Source organism: Gekko japonicus, unplaced genomic scaffold, assembly GCF_001447785.1.
Source record: "Gekko japonicus isolate JY-2015 unplaced genomic scaffold, Gekko_japonicus_V1.1 scaffold877, whole genome shotgun sequence".
NCBI classification, from domain to species: Eukaryota; Metazoa; Chordata; class Lepidosauria; order Squamata; family Gekkonidae; genus Gekko; species Gekko japonicus.
Window position 1 is genome coordinate 255,673 of NW_015174299.1, and position 23,310 is coordinate 278,982.

Genomic DNA, 23,310 nt, shown 5'->3' on the forward strand with positions numbered 1-23,310 from the left:
TATTTGTGGTTCTGGGAGTTCTCCGGTCCCCACCTCAGAGTTGGCAACCCTAGTCTGCAGCCTGCCTTCCATCCTTAGATAACTCAGACTACACCCCTGCTTTGAATTCATGGACACAGTTCCCTGGGAGAAAATGGCTGCTTTGGAAGGTAGAGCCTGTAGCATTATTCCCCACTGAGGCCCCTCCACTCTCTAAACCCTGGCCTCCCCAGGGTCCGCCCCAAATTTCCAGGAATTCCCCAACCCAGAGTTGGCGACCGTAGTGGTGGTCTGCATTTAGCTTAGTGTGATGCTTCTTGCTCAGGCCTGAATTAAGACAATTCCTCTGTGGCAGCAAGCTTACCATTAATGCTTCTTTGGGGTCTTCACCTCAAATTGCTTCCCCCCTTCCCCCACCCGCTAAACCTCCTAAAATGGTTTCATTATTCTTACAGTCATCTCCTGTGGAGACTTGCCTGTTCCACCCAATGGAAACAAGATTGGGACCTTGACGGTTTATGGGGCTACCGCCATCTTCTCATGCAATACTGGCTACACGTTGGTGGGGTCGCGTGTGCGGGAGTGCATGGCCAACGGTCTCTGGAGTGGACTGGAAGTGAGATGCCTAGGTGGGTATTTTGCAGGCCAATCAACTAGACTTGTTCAACACCCACCTTCCCTGGTCAGTCATATTTCTACAGCCTGCCAAGCGGTACAATGGGAGCTCAGATCAGTAGATTATACAGTGAAAACTCCAGTCGGCTAACCATTAGAAGCCAGCTTTAACAAGTTGGAGGTGTCCGCGAGTAAAGAACACATTTAGTTTATCAGGCCATTTTGGTTCTGGATGTTTTCAGCTGAACGTTACACTGTCCTTCAGCCAACCAATGCTACCTTTTGTTTATTAAACCACAAGTTAACATCTTGCCACTTCTATAGTTTCCTAGTCAGCTGGAGAAAGCCCTGAAAGGTCTTAATAAATGGGATTACAAATAATGTAGGGTCCCCTACTGAATTTCTGCTATCTTTTTAACCTTCCTCTGGGCTTTATATTTTCATTTATTTTATTTTTGCCTTCTATTAAAACCAAAATTGGTCCCTGAAGTGACTTTAAAAAGAACACAGGTATTGATTAAAATATAATGCAAAAGTGTTCTGGGAGTGAGTTCTCAGGGAGGTCCAAGCATGATGCTGGCTGTTGCTTGTTCTTTTTCTAGCCTCAATAATGGCATTTAGTAGCTGGAAAGAAGAAAGATGTATATTTTAAATAAATAAATAAATATTCTCATTAACAAAACAAGCACTTAAGTGCATACTCCTAAAACAAGGCTGTTTCTAAGGTGCAAGAGCTCTATCTTGCTCCAGTATCCAGAAGTATACAATCTGATTAGGTGCTCCGAACAGCTTACCAATCAGAGTACCAGATAAGGTTCTGGAGGGAAACCTATTCATTGGTTGTTATCTACGCTTAATTATTGGTTGTTATCTGACAGATGGGCGTGGTTACCGAAGCCCGGACAGTTTAAAAATGAGCCTGTTGCTCCATTGTTTGTGTTCGTTCTTCACCAATCTAATAAAGCTGAATCACTGTTTTGGAAAAAGCTGCGTTGAGTCTCATACTTAACACCGGGGTTATCCAGATCAGGCACTTGATGGCACTTTCCACCACTACCAGACATAGAATCAAAAGGATATTATTCTCTGCTGGAAAGTCTAGCAGACATGCCTGATGGGATTTTCTGGTTTGATCTGTCTCCAGCGGGTCACTGTGGTGAGCCAGGCCCCATTGTCAATGGACAGATCAATGGTGAGAACTTCAGCTACCGGGGTAGTGTGGTCTACCAGTGTAATCCAGGCTTCCGACTCATCGGGATGTCCGTCCGGATCTGCCAGCAAGACCACCATTGGTCTGGAAAGACTCCTGTCTGTGTGCGTAAGTATGTTGCTGTCTTTATTAAAGAGGTGTGCTAGTTTTAGCAGGGCATGGTGCATGGCTGAGACAGGGATTCTTGTAGATGTCCAGAGCAGAAATGAGTTGAGATAAGGAGTCAGTGTGTGTGTGTGTGGGGTGTGTGTGTGTGTGTTCCATCTGAACAGAAACTCAGGGCCAAACAACATGCTTTGTTTTTCAACAAGTTGGGCCTGCAGTCACACATCCTGTGTGAGGAAAGGCATTTTTAAAGTCCCCAGGAGCCCGATTGTGCTCAGGGTGGCAGCGCAAGAGGAGAAGGGCCTCTTGCCTACTCACATCCCATTTTTGTGAGCTAAATAAAAATGGGGAGGGGATTAATTTGCCCTTCTTTGTAGCTGTTGTGTGGGGACAAATTACTCCCTCCTGGCCATTTTGGCTCAAGAAAATGGCCGGGGGGGGGGAGCAGGAACCCCTGCTAACCCCACACTGTTATCCTGAGACCAGTCGAGGTTCCTGGGGACTTTGAAAATGCCTTTCCCCACAGCTGCTGTGTGACTGCAGAGAACACAAGTTGGGTTTGGACCTAGTTCATCTCAAAATGTAACATGTAGTTTGGACCTCAAGTATATCAACATGGAAGTCAAGTCATTAGCTAGCACATCTCAGTCTGTGAGCAGTATCTTTGAAAACAAACTGCAGATAATGCCACCATTATTAGAACAGAGTCTGCATGGTGTAGTAGTGAGAGTGCTGGACTGGGATTTGGGTACACCCAGGTCCGAATCTCCACTCTTCCATGGAAGCTTGCTGGATGACGTTGGGCCTGTTACAAATACTGTCAGCCTCACCTACAACAAAGGGTGGTTGTTTGCCCCCCAGGAAGATTATTTCAGTGGGCTTTTCAGAAAATTCTCTGTGGGATCTAAGCCAACGTTTTAAGCTAGCTTGAGTCTCCATTGGGGAGAAAAGTAGGGAATTAATAGAATTGTAGGTGCTAACCCACCATGACTTGAAGGATAGTCATCTTAAAAATGTGGACGATCATGTTTGCAGGAGTCTAAAATAAATGCACATATGGGAATCCCTGGTACTGTGTGAGACAATCTGTATGCCTAGCCTAATATTGGAGTGAATCGTGCCCCTGTCGTGCCACTCCAATGAACAAAGTCTATTTATTTACTCACATATTTATACCCTACCTTTCCTTTTGGCATAAGTTTGAAGCCTCCCTCCAATCCGAGGAGCCTGCCTCCGGATCCTTCGATTGGAGGAAGGATTCTTAGGCCAGAGAAAGTCTCCTGGGGAGTGGGGTTGGATCCATGCATTGACTACTCCACGGAGCAGCACCTCTTCAAAGTTTCTGGCCAAAGAAGGCCTTGGCCCACGACTGCTGCTGAGATGCTTGAACTGAAAATGCAGGGAGTTGAATCTGGGACCTTCTACGTGCAAAACAATGCTCTTCCCACTGAGTCACAACCCCTCCACTGCCAACCTGTGGGGACATCACAGCTTGGAGAAACAACGGCTGAGGGGTGACATGATCGAGGTTTATAAGATTATGCATGGGATAGAGCAGGTTGAGAAAGAAGTACTTTTCTCCCTTTCTCACAATACAAGAACTCGTGGGCACTCAATGAAATTGCTGTGTAGTCAGGTTAGAACAGATAAAAGGAAGTACTTCTTCACCCAAAGAGTGATTAACACATGGAATTCACTGCCACCGGAAGTGGTGGCAGCTACAAGCATGGACAGCTTCAAGAGGGAACTAGATAAGCATATGGAGCAGAGGTACATCAGTGGCTATTAGCCACAAGGTATAGATAGGAACTCTCAGTCTGGGGCAAGTGATGCTCTATATTCTTGGTACTTGGGGTGGGGGCAACAGCGGGAGGGCTTCTAGTGTCCTGGCCCCACTGCTGGACCTCCTGATGGCACCTGGTATTTTTGGCCACTGTGTGACAGGGTGTTGGACTGGATGGGCCATTGGCCTGATCCAGCATTGGCTTCTCTTATGTTCTTATGTTCTACTTTGTGGGTCAGATGCTGTTCTGTGTTTGCCAGACAGCAAAGTGGTAACATCTCGGCTTTCTCACTACAGCCATAACCTGTGGCCATCCAGGCAACCCGGTGAATGGCCTGACACAGGGCAACCAGTTCAACCTGAATGACATGGCCAAGTTTGTATGCAACACTGGGTACCACCTGGAAGGGGCATCCAAGTCCCAGTGCCTGGCAAATGGCCAGTGGAGCAATGCCTTGCCCATCTGTCGCAGTAAGTTGTCCTCTCTGCCCTTTTTTAATGCTACACGAGACCTGAATGGTGCAGGCATTTTGGCGGTCCCCACCTTCTCAGTTTGGCAGTCTGGACTAGCACGCCTCTTTCCTAACATTTGCAGAGAAGGTACCTGTATCACTACTATTTCTTTCCTGTCGTACAGGAAAGGGTAATGGAGCCTGCAGGCAAGAAAATTGAAATAATAATGCCAAGGAGGAGGACACTTCAGCTTAAGTGTGGTGCAGAAGCCATGAGAGAAATACCTCTTCTTCCTTTCAGCCGCAGATTGGTTGGTGATTCAAAAGAAGAATCAATCAGGAGAAAACAGATACAGTCTCTCCATAAATGCATATTAATGATGTTGTTTAAAAACTTACTTGTAATGCACTGACAGAAAGAAAGAGTAACTCAGGAGAGGAAAGAGGGTCTCTCCTAGCATCCAACTGGTGGTGTGTTTTTTTCTAATGCACAAATGCTATTATGGTGCACAGGCCAGTTTCATGTAATCTGGGCACACCGTGCATCAGTCAAGCTGCCACTTCTAGGTGGTGCTCCCCATGTGCACCATTAGCCAGCCATCACCACATGAATAGGCACCACGTTTCTTTGGCCATAGTACTCCTCCCTCTGGATGTCCGCATGGCTGTCTCCCTGGTGACTTCCAGGAATTGATTTAATACTTTTATTTTTCATTTTGCTAGGCCTGATTCTGCTGATAGATTTTATTGGAGTTCTGTCAAAGTTGGGATTGTTGCTGAAATATTTTTATATGTCTTCTTGAAGGCCATTGACCAGCAGAAAAAAATGCAAGGCATGAATAAAAAGTTAAATGCGTCTTGCGCATCAAGTCGAAGTAGAAAAGGAGCAAGCCATCTGGTGGCCTTTGAGGAGCCCAGAACCACTTTTGGTTCTTCAAGCCACCGGGGCTGTCTAGCTGCTTTTAACATCATATTTCAAATTCACTTCTCAAATTCCCTTCCTTCTGCCCACCTCCACCTCTGGCACTTCCACACACACCCCCGGTCCCTCCCATATCATCTTCCTTCCACATCCCTGACCAATACCCCCACTTCTCATGTCAACAATTTGCTTTTAAGCCAAGATAAAATGGGGCTTCAACCGTGGTATGACACCCCCCACACTAATCCAGTTTTCTATACCTTTTACTAAGGAGTCCCCAACCTTTTTGAGCCTGTGGGCGCCTCTGGAATGTTGATGCAGGGTGGTAGGCGCAACCACAGAATGGGCACCACAGGAGGGAAAGGCAACCACAGAATTCCAGGGACCTGCATAATTCTAATAATAACTCTTTAATAAAAGCTCTGCTTGTTAAAATGAGCTTATTGTGTGAAAATATTTTCTTGCTTGCAAAAATGTATCAGGCATCTGGTAAAGATCCCTGTGTTGTGGTGGCATTTGCTGCCAAAGTAATTTTTTAAAAAAATCTGCACAGCCAATCAGAAGCCCTCCTGAGCAAAACCCCCACCTGGACCCACCCATTTTCTCAAAACCTTGGTGGATGCCAGGAAAGGTGTCAACAGGTACTATGGCGTCCACAGGGTACCATGGTGGGGACCCCTGCTCTACTTCCTTGTAGAAGTGGACTCCCTCTACTTGATGTCTGAACGATTTATTTAGTGTTATGGTTGCATCCACACAGCACTTAATATTGCATTGTTGTTGTGCTATGACAGTCATTTGCAACTGGTGAGCTTGTATGTGCAGGAGAATCTACTTGCAAACTACTGCAGTAATGCAACAATAATGCAATATCCAATATACGGTGGATGCAGTCAATACTGGAATGAAAGCTAAGCATTTATTGGAAAGGAATCGATTTCATTTGTTACACCCCCTGGGTTTTTTTTTATTATTCTTATTTCTGTCATTTGCTTGCAGTTGTAAACTGTACTGACCCTGGGCACCTGGAAAACAGCATCCGACAAGTACAGCCAAGCGGGCCTCACAGATACAGCTTTGGAACAACAGTCTCTTATCTGTGCAACCATGGATATTACTTACTGGGTACCCATGTCCTTACCTGTCAGGGGGATGGCACTTGGGACCGGCCCCTCCCACAGTGTCTTTGTAAGTCCTTCAGTTTCCTTTAGAAGCAGATGTGGTTTTGCAAATAATAATAATAATAATAATAAAAATGAGCCCCTTTTACTTTCCAGATTATTTGCAGACAAGATAGTTCCTATTCTACATTAACAGTGTCATTATAAGTGGAGTCACACCCTCCTGAGTCCCTTCAAGACAATGAGCTTCAAAGAGTGTAATTTTTTCATTTTTAGGATTGCACTGAAATATACCCAAATCCTGCCTGAGGACGCTTGAATACTGTGCTTAGAGTGAAGTCCTCAAAGCAAACTGGAAACTTGCTCTGTTGGACTGCTCTGAACCTAGTGTTTTGAGTTCGTATAAAATGTAGAACTAGGGATAACACATGGCAGGAGAAGGAAAAATCGAGATACATATAGAAAAAGTAGAGGTGCATCAGCAAGTGAGAACCTAGATGTTTCCAAACAATTCCCCATGAAGGCTAGAAACTTAAAACCCAGAAAACAGTTGGGAGACCCAAGAACCCAAATTGAGTACCTGTCAGTAGATCTGCGGGATAGAAGTTCTGAAGGTGAACCACCCTGAGCACAAGAAAGCAACCTGAACATGTGAAAATTCTATCCCATTAAAAAAAACAAAAACATTAGTCTTGAATCCTTGCCAGTGAGACTCTTCTTAAAATGATGTTGCCTTCACTGGATCGCTGCTAGCAATGGGCACAAACCGAATTACAAACCAAAGTTCATCATGAACTGTGCTGAGTTCATAGTTCGTGAACCTCAGTTCTTTCCATCCCACCCTCACAAGCCCCACAAACCTCCCAGGTGGGTTCATGTGGTTTGTTTCGGCAGACACACTGGCTCCGGTGGCAAGGCTTGAAAAAGGCATTTAAAGAGACCACAGAGCGGCTTGCAAAAATGGAACTTTAAATGGCTTTTGCAAGATCTCCCCCCTCCTTCCATTGTTCTGTCCTCGGGGAGCCACCACCGGCAGAAAGGAGGGAGGGAAGATCCACGAACCTCACAAACCGAACCAGTTTGCGAAGCAGGGGAGGTTCGTCCCGGTTCATGGGGCCTCATAACTTCCCCAGTTTGTGCCCATCCCTAGTCCCCACCTTAGTTTAGGTTAGCAAAAGTTGAAGATAGGAAAAAAGCAGTGATGAAACTGCTCTAGCAATACAGTAATGTAGATCATGTAGGTTTAATCTCAGTGAGGAAATAGACTTTTTATAAAGTAGGTTTCTTTTAGGTTTAACATGGTTGTTAGCTTACTCAATTTCCTTTGGGAGATCTGCTTTCTCTGCTTTTCCCCAAAGGAATTCTCTACTTTGATTATACTTTGGCCCCAGCCAGCTATTTTGCTGTTTCCTAGATGCGACACACATCCATTACAGTTACAAAAGCCTGGCCATGTATTACATGTATGAAAATATAACTTTGTAAAACTGAGAGTTCTGCCGGAGACATGCAGAGAACGCTGGAGGGGATTGTAAGGCTTCTGCCCACTTTCCCCATCCATCTGTTATTAATCAACCTTTACTTGATCTCTTGCCTGTCCCTGCGCCTTCTGCTCCCAGTCCCTTAGGACATTTAACCAGCAAAGCAGAGAGATAAGACAAGCAGAAATAATAAACAAGGGGATGGAAAGAAAAGTGGCGGGGGAGGGGGTCCTACCTCCCTGTGTGCCCACAGTCCCCTGCCAATTTTCTTGTCTCCAAGGGAACCTCCAGATTCCTCACCCTCAGGGCCAGGCTGTTTTTCATGTGCAGTGTGCACCCAAGTGAGGAATGCATGAGGTGTTTCTGTGGCACTGCCAAGGGCTCCCAAACTTGTGTTTTCTGCTTAGCAAAACCAGCCCAGAAACTGGCTGTAGACAGTCCTCAGCAGCACCAGAGTGAGGACTGGCCAGTATTAACAGGGGAAGGGGGATGAATATGTATAAAATCTCCATAAGGGATCAATGGGAGTGATTGTGGTGGAAAGGCGGCAGACATAGATTAGACCACTTAACCATGACCACTGGAATGCCTCCTAGGATAGATGCAGGTTGCACCAACCATTTGCCAATGAAAATAGAAAAATTACACCCACAGAAATCCGGCTGTGCAGGAGAACCCAAATGGGTTTTGTGTTGCTCCACTAATTAATCTTAGCTGTTCCAAAGTATGGCTCTTCTTAAAAACAATTTTTTAAGTTCCATTTTGTTCCTCTTCCTCTTCCCTTCACGGTAAGCAACTTTGAAAAGACACACACAAAATTTTACAGGCCCAGCACCTTTATTTTTTCCTGTGTTACCAGCATGCCACCTTGCCACAGTGTACAAATCATGGGAAATTGACAAGTGAATCCCACATGGCTAGGAACTAGGAAACTTCAGAGGAAGAAACACTTCCACAGAATCACCATGAATGGAAATATCAGGCCTATCTAACCTAGTGTTGTTCTGTGGCTTCCCTGAACAAAAGTCTGATGGTGACTGGAGCATTTGTGACTTGCTTTTCAATCGTGTTCTTAAAGTGGGCTGTAATTCAAGAGATGGAGAAAGAAACCAGGGAACAAATCTTGTAATCACGCTAGATAAATATATGCTCAGGCTGTAACAGAGAGACAAAAAGTCTAGATGTGCTATGCAGGCCACTGTTCTTTCATCTATAGCCTCCACATCTTCAGTATGGGGATAATAATGCCTGCCTTCTGAGGCTGCTGGGATTGTTCAAAGTGCTTCACATACTTTATCTTAGGAATAATCTAGCTATATAAGTGATAATTATTATTATTAACAAGGCTTAGCCGAGAGAGGGAGGAAGAGCTCTGTGGGATGTCCGATGTGCTGTCTTTTGATAGATGATTCGTCCTAAAGTATCATTCAGTCTCATGAGTCAGCATCTATGTTTCTTTGTGCTCTCGCTTCTTGGTGCTTGGAAAAAAGGTTTTTCTAGAGAGGAGTCCTGGCTTTCAGTAGATGCTTCTGAGGAATCCAGCCTCTCATGTCTTTGATGTGATGTAAAGCAAGACATCAAAAAGTTGCTCTTAAAAAAATCAATCAGGGAAAGAAATATTAAATTTAAAATCCAGGTTTGAAAATGCTGGCCAAGTTTTACAGAGGGGAAATAATGCTATTTTTTAGGGAGCCAAATTCGTGACAGTTACTAAGATGAGTTTGCCAATGTAACAACTGCCTCTAAGGCAGACAAATGTCATTTCCTTTACTCTGTTCCCTGCCTATGTTAACACAATTGATAAGAATGGCAAACCATGGAGGATGACCAAAAAAAGTGGTGTTCTCTGCAGCTGTCAAGCACAAGAATCCCACTGGAAGGTGCAGATGCCTAAAAACTTCTGAGGTCAACCTGTTCAGAGGGGAACAGTTAAAATGACGACCCAACCGCAGAATAGGTATTCTGATTTTTCTGTTTAAACCTGTGTGGAAGAAATTGTGCACCGTTGGTTAGATTTTAAAGATCAAAGATGACATGTACTTCTCTAATAAAACCACATTGGATAAAAAGTCTTTCATAAAGTTTCTGCTTGGCAGAACATCGGAATCACAGACTTTTCTCAGAAGAAGCTTTCATAGATGGCCTGCAAAACCATTCCAAAAGGAATAATTTGAGATTCAGAAATTTGCTGGAGGAATATCACAGCCATAATTATCTTTGCTGGTGGCCATGTGATAAACTGTTCACTGGGATTGGGCTTCCTTCTGGCCACAACCAGTGTTTTCCTTTAACTAAATCTTTCCCCAAAATACTTCATTTGTTATCGCCCACCAGATCAAAAGAGAGAGGAGGATTTTAAAAGGATTAATGAATTAAAGATAGCAGCTAGATGAAATAACTGTGTCATAATAGGTGATTTTAACTACCCACACATTGATTGGGTCAATATGTGTTCAAGTTGGGAAAAAGAGATTGAGTTTCTAAACATACTCAGTGACTGTACTGTGGAGCAGATGGTCACAGAACCTACAAGGGGAGAGGCAATCCTGGATTTGGTCCTAAATAATGCCCAAGACCTAGTGAGAGATGTAAAAGTGATTGCACTGCATGGGAATAGTGACCATAATGTTATTGAGTTCATCATTTGTATAAATAGGGAGTTGCCCAAAAAAACCAACACAACCACTTTTAACTTTAAAAGGGGCAACTTCTCTGAAATGAGGGGACATGTGAGAAGGACACTGAAAGGAAAAGTAGAAAGGGTCAAAACCATTGGGGAAGCTTGGAGACTATTTAAAACTACAATCCAAGAAGCTCAGATAAAATATATTCCGCAGGTTAGGAAAGGCACAAATAGGTATAGAAAAAGGCCTGCATGGTTAACAAACAAAGTAATGGAAGCTGTAAAGGTAAGAAGAAGAAGAAGAGATTGGATTTATACCTTACCCTTCACTTGGAGTCTCAGAGCGGCTTACAAACTCCTTTCCCTTCCCCTCCCCACAACAGACACCCTGTGAGGTGGGTGGGGCTGAGAGAACTCTGACACAAACTGCTCTTCTTCAAGGACAGCTGTGCCAGAGCCTGTGACTGACCCAAGGTCACATCAGCAGGTGCAAGTGGAGGAGTGGGGGAATCAAACCCAGTTCTCCCAGATTAGAGTCCGCGCACTTAACCACTACACCAAACTGACTCTTTGAGGTAAGGATTCCTTTAAGCAGTGGAAAGCTAGTTTCAAAACTTTTGAACTGCTAGGTTGGCAGGAGCTGGGACCAGAGATGGTAGCTCACTCCGTCATGCAGCACTCAGGTCTTGAACTGCTGAACTACTGACCTTCAGGTCTGCAGTTCAGCATCTTAACCACTTGAGCCACTGATGGGCAAATGGCTTTCAATGTGGCCAAGTGCAAGGTGATGCACATTGGAGCCAAAAATCCTAAATATAAATACACATTGATGGGATCTGAACTGGCAGAGACTGATCAAGAGAGAGATCTTGGAGTTGTAGTAGATAACTCACTGAAACTGTCGAGACAGTGTGTGACTGCAATAAAAAAGGCCAATGCTATGCTGGGGATTATTAGGAAGGGTATTGAAAACAGATCAGCCTGTATCAGACTGCCCCTGTATAAATTGATGGTGTGACCTCATTTGGAATACTGTGTACAGTTCTGGTCACCCCACCTCAAAAAGGGTATTATAGCATTAGAAAAAGTGCAGAAAAGGGCAACTAGAATGATAAAAGGGTTGGAACACTTCCCTATGAAGAAAGGTTAAAGTGCTTGGGGCTCTGTAGCTTGGAGAAACGACAACTGAGGGGTGACATGATCGAGGTTTACATGATTATGCATGATACAGAGCAGGTAGAGAAAGAAGTACTTTTCTCCCTTTCTCACAATACAAGAACTCGTGGGTACTCAATGAAATTGCTGTGTAGTCAGGTTACAACAGATAAAAGGAAGTACTTTTTCACCCAAAGAGTGATTAACACATGGAATTCACTGCCACAGGAGGAGGTGGTGGCGGCTATAAGCATGGACGGCTTCAAGAGGGAATTAGATAAACATATGGAGCAGAGGTCCATCAGTGGCTATTAGCCACAAGGTATAGATAGGAACTCTCAGTCTGTGGGAAGTGATGCTCTCTATTCTTGGTGCTTGGGGGGGGGGCAACAATGGGAGGGCTTCTGGTATCGTCCCACTGGGGGACCTCCTGATGGCACCTGGTATTTTTGGCCACTTTGTGACAGAGTGTTGGACTGGATGGGCCATTGGCCTGATCCAACATTGGCTTTTCTTATGTTCTTAAGATTCAATGGCCCACAAGACAATCACTCTTCATTGCAGTGGAAGGAAATATGCCTGGCCCACCATTACAGTGTGACACTGTTTTGATGGCACTGGTATTTCTGGCCACTGTGTGATACAGAGTGTTGGACTGGATGGGCCTTTGGCCTGATCCAACATTGGCATCTCTTATGTTCTTATGACAGTTTCTGGTCAAAGTGAAGAGGAGTTCCATCATCATCACTGCCCTAGGGTAGCTCAACTTCCACCAAGAGTAGCCCATTTGGTAGAAAAATGGATCAGGGTTCCTCAGTATACATAGGATTCAACTGTTTCAGTTGAGGATTTATTGTCAAGAATAGGTCCTTCTTTATGTTGATTATCCTCTCCAGAAGTGCGTCAAAACACCAAACTGCATCGACCTGAGAACAATCAACCTGGCCTTGTTTCAGATCACTTTACACATCAGGATGATACCTTAAAGGTACAAGAATGTCATTTTCACCAAAATTTACACAAGCAGGGCAGGTATTCCTCAGCTTTCCCCAAAGAAACCTGTGAAACATGGCTATGGGCAGAGAGGAATATGGAGTATTATTCAAACAGACAGTGGTGCATGGAGCTTGGATGTCTCCCCAGTCTGGTTGAGACATAGACTTGATGATGAGGCAGAGTGGACATTCCAGCATATCACCTGACATTTGGGATGTCCAGAAGTGGATAGCTTTGCTGCACCCTCTGACCATCAGGTGGAGAAGGTTCATGCCAGTCAGAAAGTCAAACTAGACAAGATTTGTGACTTGGATTACTATCTTCCCAGCAATTTGCAGCTACATGGTACTCTGATTCAGATCAGTTCTAGAAAGGGAGAGGGATTTTAATCCTTCCAACCCTGCAGGGGGTTGCCTATCAACCTTTCACACACACACACACACACACACACACACACTTTGAACAGCCCTGGGAGGTGGTCACGTTTGACAGGTGAAACAATGCAAGGGTAGAAGGATTCAATTAGACCTGCATGCAGATCCAATTGATAGTTTAAGAAGCTGAGGTGTGGTTACAGTTTAGTTCAGAGCTATTTTTGGGCAGGAACGCACAGGAACGGAGTTCCAGCTGGCTCCCAAGTTGGCCACACCCAGCAGGAACTCATTAGCATAATAGGCCACACCATAATAGGCCACACCCAATGGCAGGAACTCATTAGGATTGGCTACATTAGGTGTGTGTGGCATAACATGCAAAGGAGTTCCTGCTCCAAAAAAAGCTCTGGGTTTTGACAACAAACAAGGTAAACAAAATAAGAAGCAAAAGGTGGGTGTGGCTGGATGACCACACTTCTGGTAACCCGGGGTGTGGCCTAATATGCTAATGAGCTGTGCTGTCATGGGTGACCTACTATGCTAATGAGTTCCTGCTGGGCTTTTTCTATAAAAAAGCCCTGGTTTAGTTTGACCCAGAGATGTTGAAAAGCAATGGGAATAGATGCTACATATTGCGTATTTGGCTCAGATTTCTTTTTATGCCTTCATCTGATCACGTTTGGACAGAAGTGCTGCTGGTGGCACCTCAGTGGTTCATGAAGGTTTTGTTCATGGACGTTCATCAGTTATCATCAACCACAGAATCTTCTGATTCAGGGTTTTATTCAGCTCTCATGACTAGAATTTTTTCATTTAAACTACCTGCTAGTTGGAGCTAGCAACTAAATCCCAGAGACAAGAGATGACTGGAAAACAGATTATCCTTGCTAAAGATAAGCACAACAGTACTGGAGAAGTTAAGGATTGAACCTGGGACCTTCTATGTGCCAAGCAGAGGCTCTACCACTGAGCCACTGCCTTTCCCCTGTGCCTGGATGGGAACCTCCTGGGAACCTAGATATCTGTGATGGAAGAAGGAATGTGGGTGTGATATCTAAATTAGAATTTTCTGATTCTTCCAAGGAATGTACTTCCCCTTTGCTGACTTCCAGAAGAGCCTTGCCCATCTGATATAATCTCTGACTCCAGCTGCTGTATCTTTGTTGCCCTGTACCAGGAAGAGGGAAAGGTCCTACTAGTTGTCTCTCATTCAGAACGTCTTGTATTTTTGCAATTGGATCTGCAAAAGAGCCTCAGCCCCAAGGCCTGTACAGCCCACATTCTCTTCTGGGACCTGTCCTGAAGTTGGGGACAAGGGCAGGATCTCATACACAACCAGCAAATTTTTGTAAGGTAACTGATTAACCCATGTATGTAATACAGAAGTGACCTACCCAGAGCTCCTTGAACATGTCTCACTTGTTCCATAGTAAGAATTTACACTTACACCTGGTGCTTTGTTTCTGAATTGGATGTAGTCTTGGTGAACTTGCTCATCCCCACCTTGGGAAGGCAATTCACTCCTTTTATGCTTATGATTCTATAGGTGATGGTTCTTCCATCTTCCTGTCCTAATCCTTTCTACTGGTTAGCAGTCAACAGCTAGAAGCATGCAGAGCTCTGAAAGTCTGCGCTTAAGGTGAAATATACTGGGTTCGAGATGCGTATAGTGATCAGCTCATAGTTTCTTAGTGATTTCAGCTTAACTCTAAGACAACTCTAGCAGGGCTGGAGCCCTGCTTATATGTATGCAAAACTCCCCACCCCACACACACACACTCCCTGTGATAGGCTATTTACATTACAACTCCTACTCAATAGGTCCATTCCAGGATCCTAGCTCTCTATTGTTTTGGTGCCCAAGCTTAGTCAGTATCCAGCTACATTTCAGGCTTAGTACATAACATAAGGCAAAGGGAGTGCCTGTTTGTTTTCTTTATGGATTCCTTCCATGGTGAGAAAATCCCTACTGCCATGTTCTTCTAGTTGGCTAAAGGGGTGTATCCCACTAAGTTACAAATGTCTGTACACAGGACACCCCTGCAGTATATGACAGCGCTGCTACCTTCTGAAGCCCTGCTGTTAAGGAAATCTGTTTAGCAGCAACATAGACATCAGTTCCTATGTCTGCCCAGCACTGAAGCAATCAACACCTGTTCCTCTGCAGGTGCTGCCTCTGGAAGCAAGCCCTGTGAATATTTTGGAAATCTAAGAGTTTGAGAAAGCTGACTGGTTCTGATTTGGCATGGGGCTGCTTTTCTGTTCCAGTGAGCAGACTGGGACTGTGGCTCAGTGGAAGATCATCTGCTTTGCTTGCAGAAAGTCCCAGGTTCAATCCCCAATATCTCCAGTTTAAAAGGACTGGGCAGTAAGGGGCGTGAAAGATCTCCAACTCCCCCCCCCCCCGGTTTTAGTACAGCTTCTGCCAGTCCAAGCAGACAAGACTGACCTTGAGGGACTGACAGTCTGATTCAGTATAAGGCAGCTTTTTGTGTGTGTGTGTGTCTGCGTGTGCATGTGTGTGTGTTTATGTGTGATTGCCCTCCAACCACCAGGTGAAGAAACAGGAATTTTCCTTTCCCTTGAAATGTCCTATTTTCCTGGCCATTCAGCAGTCTGTCCCTCTGATTCAGGGAGGTGAGATGAGATGAGATGAGATTGGATTTTTACCCCGCCCTTCACTATGAAGAAACAGGAATTTTCCTTTCCCTTGAAATGTCCTATTTTCCTGGCCATTCAGCAGTCTGTCCCTCTGATTCAGGGAGGTGAGATGAGATGAGATGAGATTGGATTTATACCCCGCCCTTCACTACCCAAAGGTGTCTCAGAGCGGCTTACAAACTCCTTTCCCTTCCCCTCCCCATAACAGACACCCTGTGAGGTGGGTGGGGCTGAGAGAGCTCTGACACAAACTGCTCCTTTTCAAGGACAGCTGTGCCAGAGCTTGTGACTGACCCAAGGTCACATCAGCAGGTGCAAGTGGAGGCGTGGGGAATCAAACCCGGTTCTCCCAGATTAGAGTCCGCACACTTAACCACTACACCAAACTGGCTCTCAGGTGGTGATTTATTTATTTATTTACTAGAAATAAGGCCCGTTGTGGAAATAAATACAATGAGATCTAGAAAGAGGCTCTGGGAGAGTGTGCTGGCTTTGGGCAAACAGTGTCTATTTGCTGTGGCGACCTCAGCAGGGTATAATGACAGAGTCCACTGTTTGCTCCAGAGGGACTGATTTGTGCTACCTGAAGAGCAGTTGTAATTTTGGGTGCTCTCTAGCCCTCACCTGGAGAGTGGCAGCAATTGTTACCCAGGCTCCACCCCTCAAATCTCCAGGATTTTCCATACCTAAAGCTAGCAACTTTATCTCCTCCCCTCTCAGCAACCTCTCTCTAGGCAAAATTCTGTCTTTCTCATTAGCGGGGAGCAAAGCAGCGTACCTCATTCTCTTCGGCTTTGTGATCTGTACAGCAACACTGTAAGGTAGGTTAGGCAGAAAGTCTGTGGCTGGTCCGAAAGCACCCAGGCAGCTTCCATAGGGATGCTCCTACTGAACAGGAGCAAGCAGCCAGGTCTAGTGATGCCATGCCAGTCTGGAGGCATGAAGTCACCCTGAGAGTGCTTGCAGGCCTAGTGTTGCCATTGCCAACAAAGACAAATTGATGCAAAGGAGGATGGAAAAGTCTCCATATCTCTATTTTGCCTTAAATTGGTTTTGATGCCAGCAGAGTGAGAAAATGCCAGAGGCTCTGGGTGGGTGCCCCATCGTAAATGCACGAAACAATTCCTAAAGATTTTCCAAAACACTACTCTGTCGATAAATCAGGCAACCATCAGCCAACCTTTATCTGCCTGTCTGTCTTAAGTTTTACATCCCCCCCCCCCCCGCCTCTGCCTAGGGAAAGGGCAGTCTTTCCCTGCAGTGGGAACCAAAGCAGCTGACATCATTCTCCTCTCCCCCGTATGATCCGCACAACTACCCTATGAGGTATGTTAAGGTTGAAAGTGTGTGAATGGTCCATAATTCCCCAGGCTGCTTTTAAAACATGAACCTGGGACCTGCACACCATCCTCTGAAGCGCTCTCTGTGGCAGTAATGGGGTGACTGCTGGCACCTTTTCCTATCTTTTTTTGCCTTGTGGTATTCTGCTTGTGGTGTGATCTGTCTTCTTTGTGATGTGGCATGATTGTGTTATTGGGTTTGTTTCTTTTGAAGGGGAAGTGATGTGTTGTGAGTGAGGACATATTTTACCTCAGAATACAGTAGGTTCCCATATGCAACTGAAATTGCAACTGCCTTGCGGGGGGGGGGGAGTTTGAGGTGTGGAATGAAGTCCAATCAGCTTCCATATGCAAAAGACCCTGAAATGCTGGGCGGGACTGCACAAAGCAGCCAGTCAACCCAGCCAGCGTCTTCTGACTGACAGTTCTTGCGGTCAAACACTAAAGGTGTGCATTTGGAACGTTGGAGCCCACTACGGCTTTATATATAAGGGAGAGATTTCATTTATACCCCGCCCTCCCCGCATGCGGGTGAGGTGGAGAAATGTGGAGATGTCCATCCTCTTCTCTCACTTGTCTTTGTTGTGTATGTGTTTGCTCAGTTACTTTGGAGAATATTTTGGGACCCTGGCTGCTTTTTGGGTACAGTCCAGATATTTGAACAGTCTCTCTTCCCAGAAGAAGGCTATTGTTAGAAGACTATTCAGTCTTTGGCTTGAAGGAGGGGCATTAGCAGTGAACATCTAGTATCCCTTAGCAAGAACTTCACAGGTAAAAGCCAAATTCCTGTTTCTAGCTCATTGGCTCCAGCAGTCTGTTGAAGAAGTGGGGCTGCTATCGATCTAACCTTCACGGGAAGGGGTTCCAAGAGTTATTATTGCTAAGTTACAGCAGTTTCCAGTAAAAAGCCTGCTAAGATGGGTGAATTGTAAGTGGAAGCTGGCATGCCGGGAATTGTTAATCTTTAAAACTGCTGTTGCTGCCGCACATTTTTAGCTGAAGTGTAAATTCCTAGAGGATCAGTTATTAAATTATTTGCCACAGTCCTTCAGAGTACCTCTTGCTTCATGTGTTGCCACTTTTTATTAGGTTGTTGCCTGAGAGGCTAGGATAGAAAACTCCAGACAGTAGCTTTATAAATAGAGACGTACCTGTGGTCAATTCACCAGGTAAAGACATTCTGCTCTTGTTGTTTTACCAAAACACACCATCTAGAAAGAACTGAGGGATATGTGGAAGTTCCTATTTGGGCAAGAGATTCTTATGAACAAATGTACAATTTTTTTCACAGGTTCCACACATTACTAAGTTACCCCAAACCACACTTTCAAGCTGAATTTGGAAGATCCCATGCTGTCACAACACCCAAGGAACTGTAATTCAATAAGTCCAAAATAATGTCTAATTCTTAGGAGAGAGGCTATTTAATTTGCTGACTGGCTGAAGACCAGTCTGGAAAGAGATGTGAAGCATCCAGGAACCATTTCCACAGTAGTGAAATTATGCATTATATGAAACTTTCCTTGGATTTTTTCTCACCAGGCACAGACCTGACGTTTTCTCCTTTTTACCCTGTGTTTTCAGAATCCCCAGTTTTAGCGTGTTCTGAAAACGCAGGGTAATAAGGAGAAAACGTCAGGACGGCGCCTGGTGAGGAAAAATCTACTGTTGAAATTTTCACATAATGCAGTTTTTAAAATGTCAATACGGGGAATTTCACTACTGCGGAAATGGTCCAGGTTTGACCTGGATAATGTTGATTGTTAGGATTTATGCATCCAGGTTTGCTGTTATGAGGTACCCTGCTGAAGGCCAGTAGGAACAATCTGTTCATCCACATGAATCTTGGAGTGAGCCTTGGCTTGCTTATCTGATGGCACAAAATGAGCTTGGTGTGGAAGTAGTGTGTTTGGGGTCCATACTGAAAGCATGAGGGTTTACTGCCAGCTCTGGAGTGGTGGGAGTTGGACCTGAGTCCTTGTTTGAGCCTGCCTTAAGGCTTTGAGCGGATGAGTAGATAAGGTTGCCAACTTTAGGTTGGGAAATTCCTGGATATTTGGGGGTGAAGCCTGGGAAGGGTGGGGTTTGGGGAGGGGAGGGACCTCAGTGGGGTATAATGCCATACATACATACATACATATTATACATACATGCAAGGCAGCCATTTTCTCCTGGGGAACTAATCTTTGTTGTTTGGAGATCAACTGTAATTCCAAATGATCTCCAGGCCACTGGATGTTGTTAATGGAGGAGTGTTTGATTTTCTATGGCCTGATGTACACTGCAGGTGGAACAGAGGTAGCAGGATCACACCTCTGGACAGCAGGTAGAGGACACAGGGGATGATTTCCCACAAGCGCTGCTCCGCGCTCACTCCTCCCTTTTGCCCCGATGGTACGTGTCAATTTCACACAAGCTACTGCGCGCCCACATTTTGCCCCGCAGCTTCGTGCGATTTCCCCCGCATCTACTCAGTCCTCAAAAAACAGAATTGAGTAGATGCGGGGGAAATCGCACGAAGCTGCAAGGCAAAATACAGCTGGGCAGCAGCTTGTGTGAAATTGACACATACCATTGGGCCAAAGAGAAGAGTGAGCTCGAAGCAGCGTTTGTGGGAAATCACCCAGGGTTTTTAAAAATGCTGTGTTACTCCATCAGCTCCTTACAGCAAGAAAACCAATATTGTAGGCAGCAGGCTGAGTCAGAACCCTTTACCTTGGTATGCTATATTTTTATTTGTAGAGGGTTCTTTCAAAAATGGCATCCCTGGTTTGTAGTCTGAAGTACTGCAGACTGCCCTATCACCTCAAGTTTCTCTCACCTTGTTCCCCTGCACGTCAAGTGCATTCAAATGTGATGTTTTGTGGTCAAGAAGAGCTCACCTATGAGACATTGCACACCCCTCATGTCTCCTTTAATTTGGGCCCCGGCATATGGAGTTTCGCAAAATGAGCCAGCGCACAACACCCTCCTGGGCTAAGGATTCTGTGCAAAGGTTGCTCACGTAGAAGCTGAGTGCCTGGTTTCAAGGAGGCATTGGCCATGGGAAACTTCCTCACAAGTGTCTTGTTTAAACAGTTTAACTATATAGAGCCGGGTCTAAGAGTGTTGTAAATCCTCCTGGGCTGTATGTTTTGCCAGGCTGTTTTCGAAGCTACAGATGTGCCAGATGATTGAATATTTCTCTGTATAATTATAGCACATTAGGGTAGGGTTGTCAAATGCTTGCTGAGGAGAGGAGATTTCTTGCCCCCAGTGGCCATTGCCCATTGGCACTTCAGCAGCCAACAGGAGGGGGAGAAATTAAATCACCATCAGCAAAAGCATGACATCACTTCTAGGGAAACCTGCAATTTACGTCCCCTCTGGAATCACCTAGAGAATCACCAGAAGCTGCGGTTTTATCATGACATTTTTAACATCGCTTTTAGCACCCCACCAACTTTGTGTCAAGGAGAAAGTTCTAGATTATTCTTTCCTCTGGCATGGTAGTTTCATGTTTGTAGGGAGTATTTTATGTGAAGCATTTCAGATATTCCCCCACCAGGGCCTGCAGTCTGAAATCATGTGGCCTACCAACAAATACAGAAGATGGAAATTTTGCTCATATCGAGGAGAGCCAAATCACATCATCGCTTTTTCTAACATGGGCAAAGTCATTGTGAGTTGACATATGCAATTGAGTTTGATACTTGGAAGTAGTCCAGTGAGCGGCCAAATGTAAATCTGATTTGAGGTTTGTCATATCTTGATTTCAAACCATTGAGGAAAAATCTTCTGGGACAATTTGAGGCATCATCTAGAGACAAAGATGCCAAAATCCCCTGAGAAAATTTAGCTTGAGTTGATCTCAGTGCATCAGAGAAGTTTCTGTGAACTGACCCTAAGAGTATTATGTCTAGAGGGGAGTCTAGAGGGGAAGAGCAGTACCGGGGAGGCTCCAAACCAGCAATTCTGTCAGTGGCACTTTCCCATTCTTTCTTTGAAGGTTTTTGCTGGAAGGTTGAATGATAATAATTCAACGATGTGTTGTCCCCTTTGTTTCAGTGGTTTCCTGCGGCCACCCTGGATCCCCACCTTATGCCCAGATCTCAGGGGATGTGTATACAGTTGGTTCTGTAGTGCGCTACAGTTGCCTGGAAGGGCGAAGTTTGATCGGCAATTCCACGCGCATGTGTCAGCTTGATGGGCGCTGGAGCGGCTCTCTGCCTCATTGCTCAGGTGGGGAAAATTGGCAGCATGACTGAGGCGGATGGAATAGTTCACTTTTGAGTTATTTGCTTTACAAAAGAAAGGAAAAAAAAGGATTGTGATGAAAAAGTCACCCTTGCCTGCCATTAACAATTCCCCTTTTTATATCCAGGGTTGCCCTTTCCAAGTCCCAGACCACTGCATTACCTGCCATTAACAATTCCCCCTTTTTATATCCAGGGTTGCCCTTTCCAAGTCCCAGACCACTGCATTGATGTTGGGCTTAAACAACATGCTGCTTCTCAGCTTTTCAGAGACACCTGCCTGGTTAGCAGCCCAGCTCCAGAAAGCCCATCCAAATAGAACGTTCCCTTCCATGTTCAGAAACAGAATGTCTCTGAGAACCAGATGGCAGCATTAAAAACACAAGCACCGGCCATCACGTTAATGCCCCACTTGAGAATCCTCAGAGGCATGTAGCCCACTGATGAAAAGAACATACGGAAGTAGATGGGCCTTTGGTCTAATTCTCTGGGACACTCCCTGTTTTCTTTTGTTCACCACATAAAGCAGAAGCAAGAAGTGTAAAATACTGACGCGGTCTTCCTAGAACTGTGGGAGCAAAGAACTCTGTCTGGTTCAAGTGGGATATATTTATTCACTAGCCTGATACCTGTGCTTCGCTACAGTATTTAAGTTCCATAAATCCAGTTATAATACTGATGATGTAAAGTTTGAAATGTAACATTTGTCGTAGGAATTCTAATGGAGAAGATTGTAGTGTAAGAAATGAAGCGAGACATACATACTTTTTTTCTCTCTACCGAAGGACCTCTCGCTAGACCACATTGGTGGTTCTGCCCTCAGGTGCTAGGATCACCAGGCTGCTTGGTGAGCTCACTCTGGAGCAGGCAACATAGAACTGTCCATTTAAGAAGCACTCGTCTGTTAAGTCAACTCCTGCCACCTTCCACGAAAGTGATGGCCTCTCTACTTGTGTTCCTGGCTTGTTTTGCTCATATGGAGACTGTTGTTCTGAGCACCTCCGGGTGATCTCGCTGGTACTTGGCCTGTGCAGCTTAGTGCCCTGCAGGAGTACTATGTGCAAATGTCTTTGCTGCATCCCTAAATTACCTCCTCCTCGTAGTGTTGGTGTATCCGGCTCAAAGTTTGCCAAGAGCCGCCTTGGGGGCAGTAAGAGGTGAGAGGTGTGAGGGGGAGTTGGTGTGAAGGAGTGGTGATGTGGTGGACATTTCTTCAGGTTCATGAGGGAGGCACACATCAAAATGGCTCCTAGAAATGTCCTTTACTATCTCCCCATAAACATTCATACCCTGGCCCTGCTCCTATACCTGACAGACACCGGCCTGTCTGGTGTTGGGGGGGATTGTATTTAAAGGCATTGGGGAGGCTGGGCTAGCAGCAGGGCTAAAGCAATCCTGCTGAGCAAACCTCCCCAGTGGCTGTAAGCATCCCATCTCCTCTCCTACACCTGACAGGCAGCTGCCTGTCCAGTGTAGGAGGGGGAGGGGGGAGGAGTATTAGAAGCCACGGTGGAGGCAAGGCTGGCAGGATCACTAAGGCGTTACTGCTGGGGCAGGCTCCCTCATGGCTTTCAGCACCCTGCAACCACTGCTGCACCTGACAGACAACTGCCTGTTAGGTGTAAGAGGTGGTGGGAGTGTGTTGGAAGCCATCAGAGAGGCTGGGCCAGCAGCTTTGCTTCACCTCACAGGTGGTTGGCCACTCCTGATTTCCTCAACTGTCATTAGCTCTCTGCAGTCTCCTGTAACTGTTTTATTTTACCTCAGAACACTGAGCTCTGCAGCTGACCAATCAGAGAGCACATTTCCCCCCTTTTCACCCACTTAAGGGTCGAATTTCTAAAAATCCCTCCTTAGTGAACACCTACGCCACGGTAGGAGCGCTCTCCCTGAATTTGGTGTCTCTAGGTCTAGTGGTTTGGCCTGGGCGTTGATCTTAAGGTGAGGGGACTTTATTTTATATATATAGATGTGATGAGTACTAGAAAAATGGTGTGTTACCCTCCCCCCATGGCCCCCATGTTCAGGGCTATTGGATTGTGCTACTGAAAAGAGCAATCAACAGCCTTACTTGAGGAGTGCTTCTGGGCTCGGGCCTCTTCAGACAGTGGATGAAGAATAGTTTACATGCCTTCTCCTGTAATAATCTCTCTGCTCCTGTATGCTGTGGTCTGGATTGTGGGAACTATAGGTGACCTTGCCTCTCAGCAGGGGGTTAGGAGGGGGAGGCTGCCTTTAGATCACTTCATTCTCTTTCC

The 23,310-nt window shown here is 45.4% G+C and overlaps 1 protein-coding gene across 1 annotated transcript in view; it reads left to right on the top strand.

Annotated features, from left to right (window-relative positions):
- CSMD2 (CUB and Sushi multiple domains 2) overlaps window positions 1–23,310 on the top strand; it is a 268,238-nt gene that overhangs the window by 199,425 nt on the left and 45,503 nt on the right. The window contains exons 34-38 of the mRNA XM_015424095.1: window positions 435–608; window positions 1,739–1,912; window positions 3,990–4,163; window positions 6,066–6,254; window positions 20,865–21,038. Of these exons, the coding sequence (XP_015279581.1) occupies window positions 435–608; window positions 1,739–1,912; window positions 3,990–4,163; window positions 6,066–6,254; window positions 20,865–21,038 (885 nt within the window). The remainder of the gene's footprint in view (window positions 1–434; window positions 609–1,738; window positions 1,913–3,989; window positions 4,164–6,065; window positions 6,255–20,864; window positions 21,039–23,310) is intronic.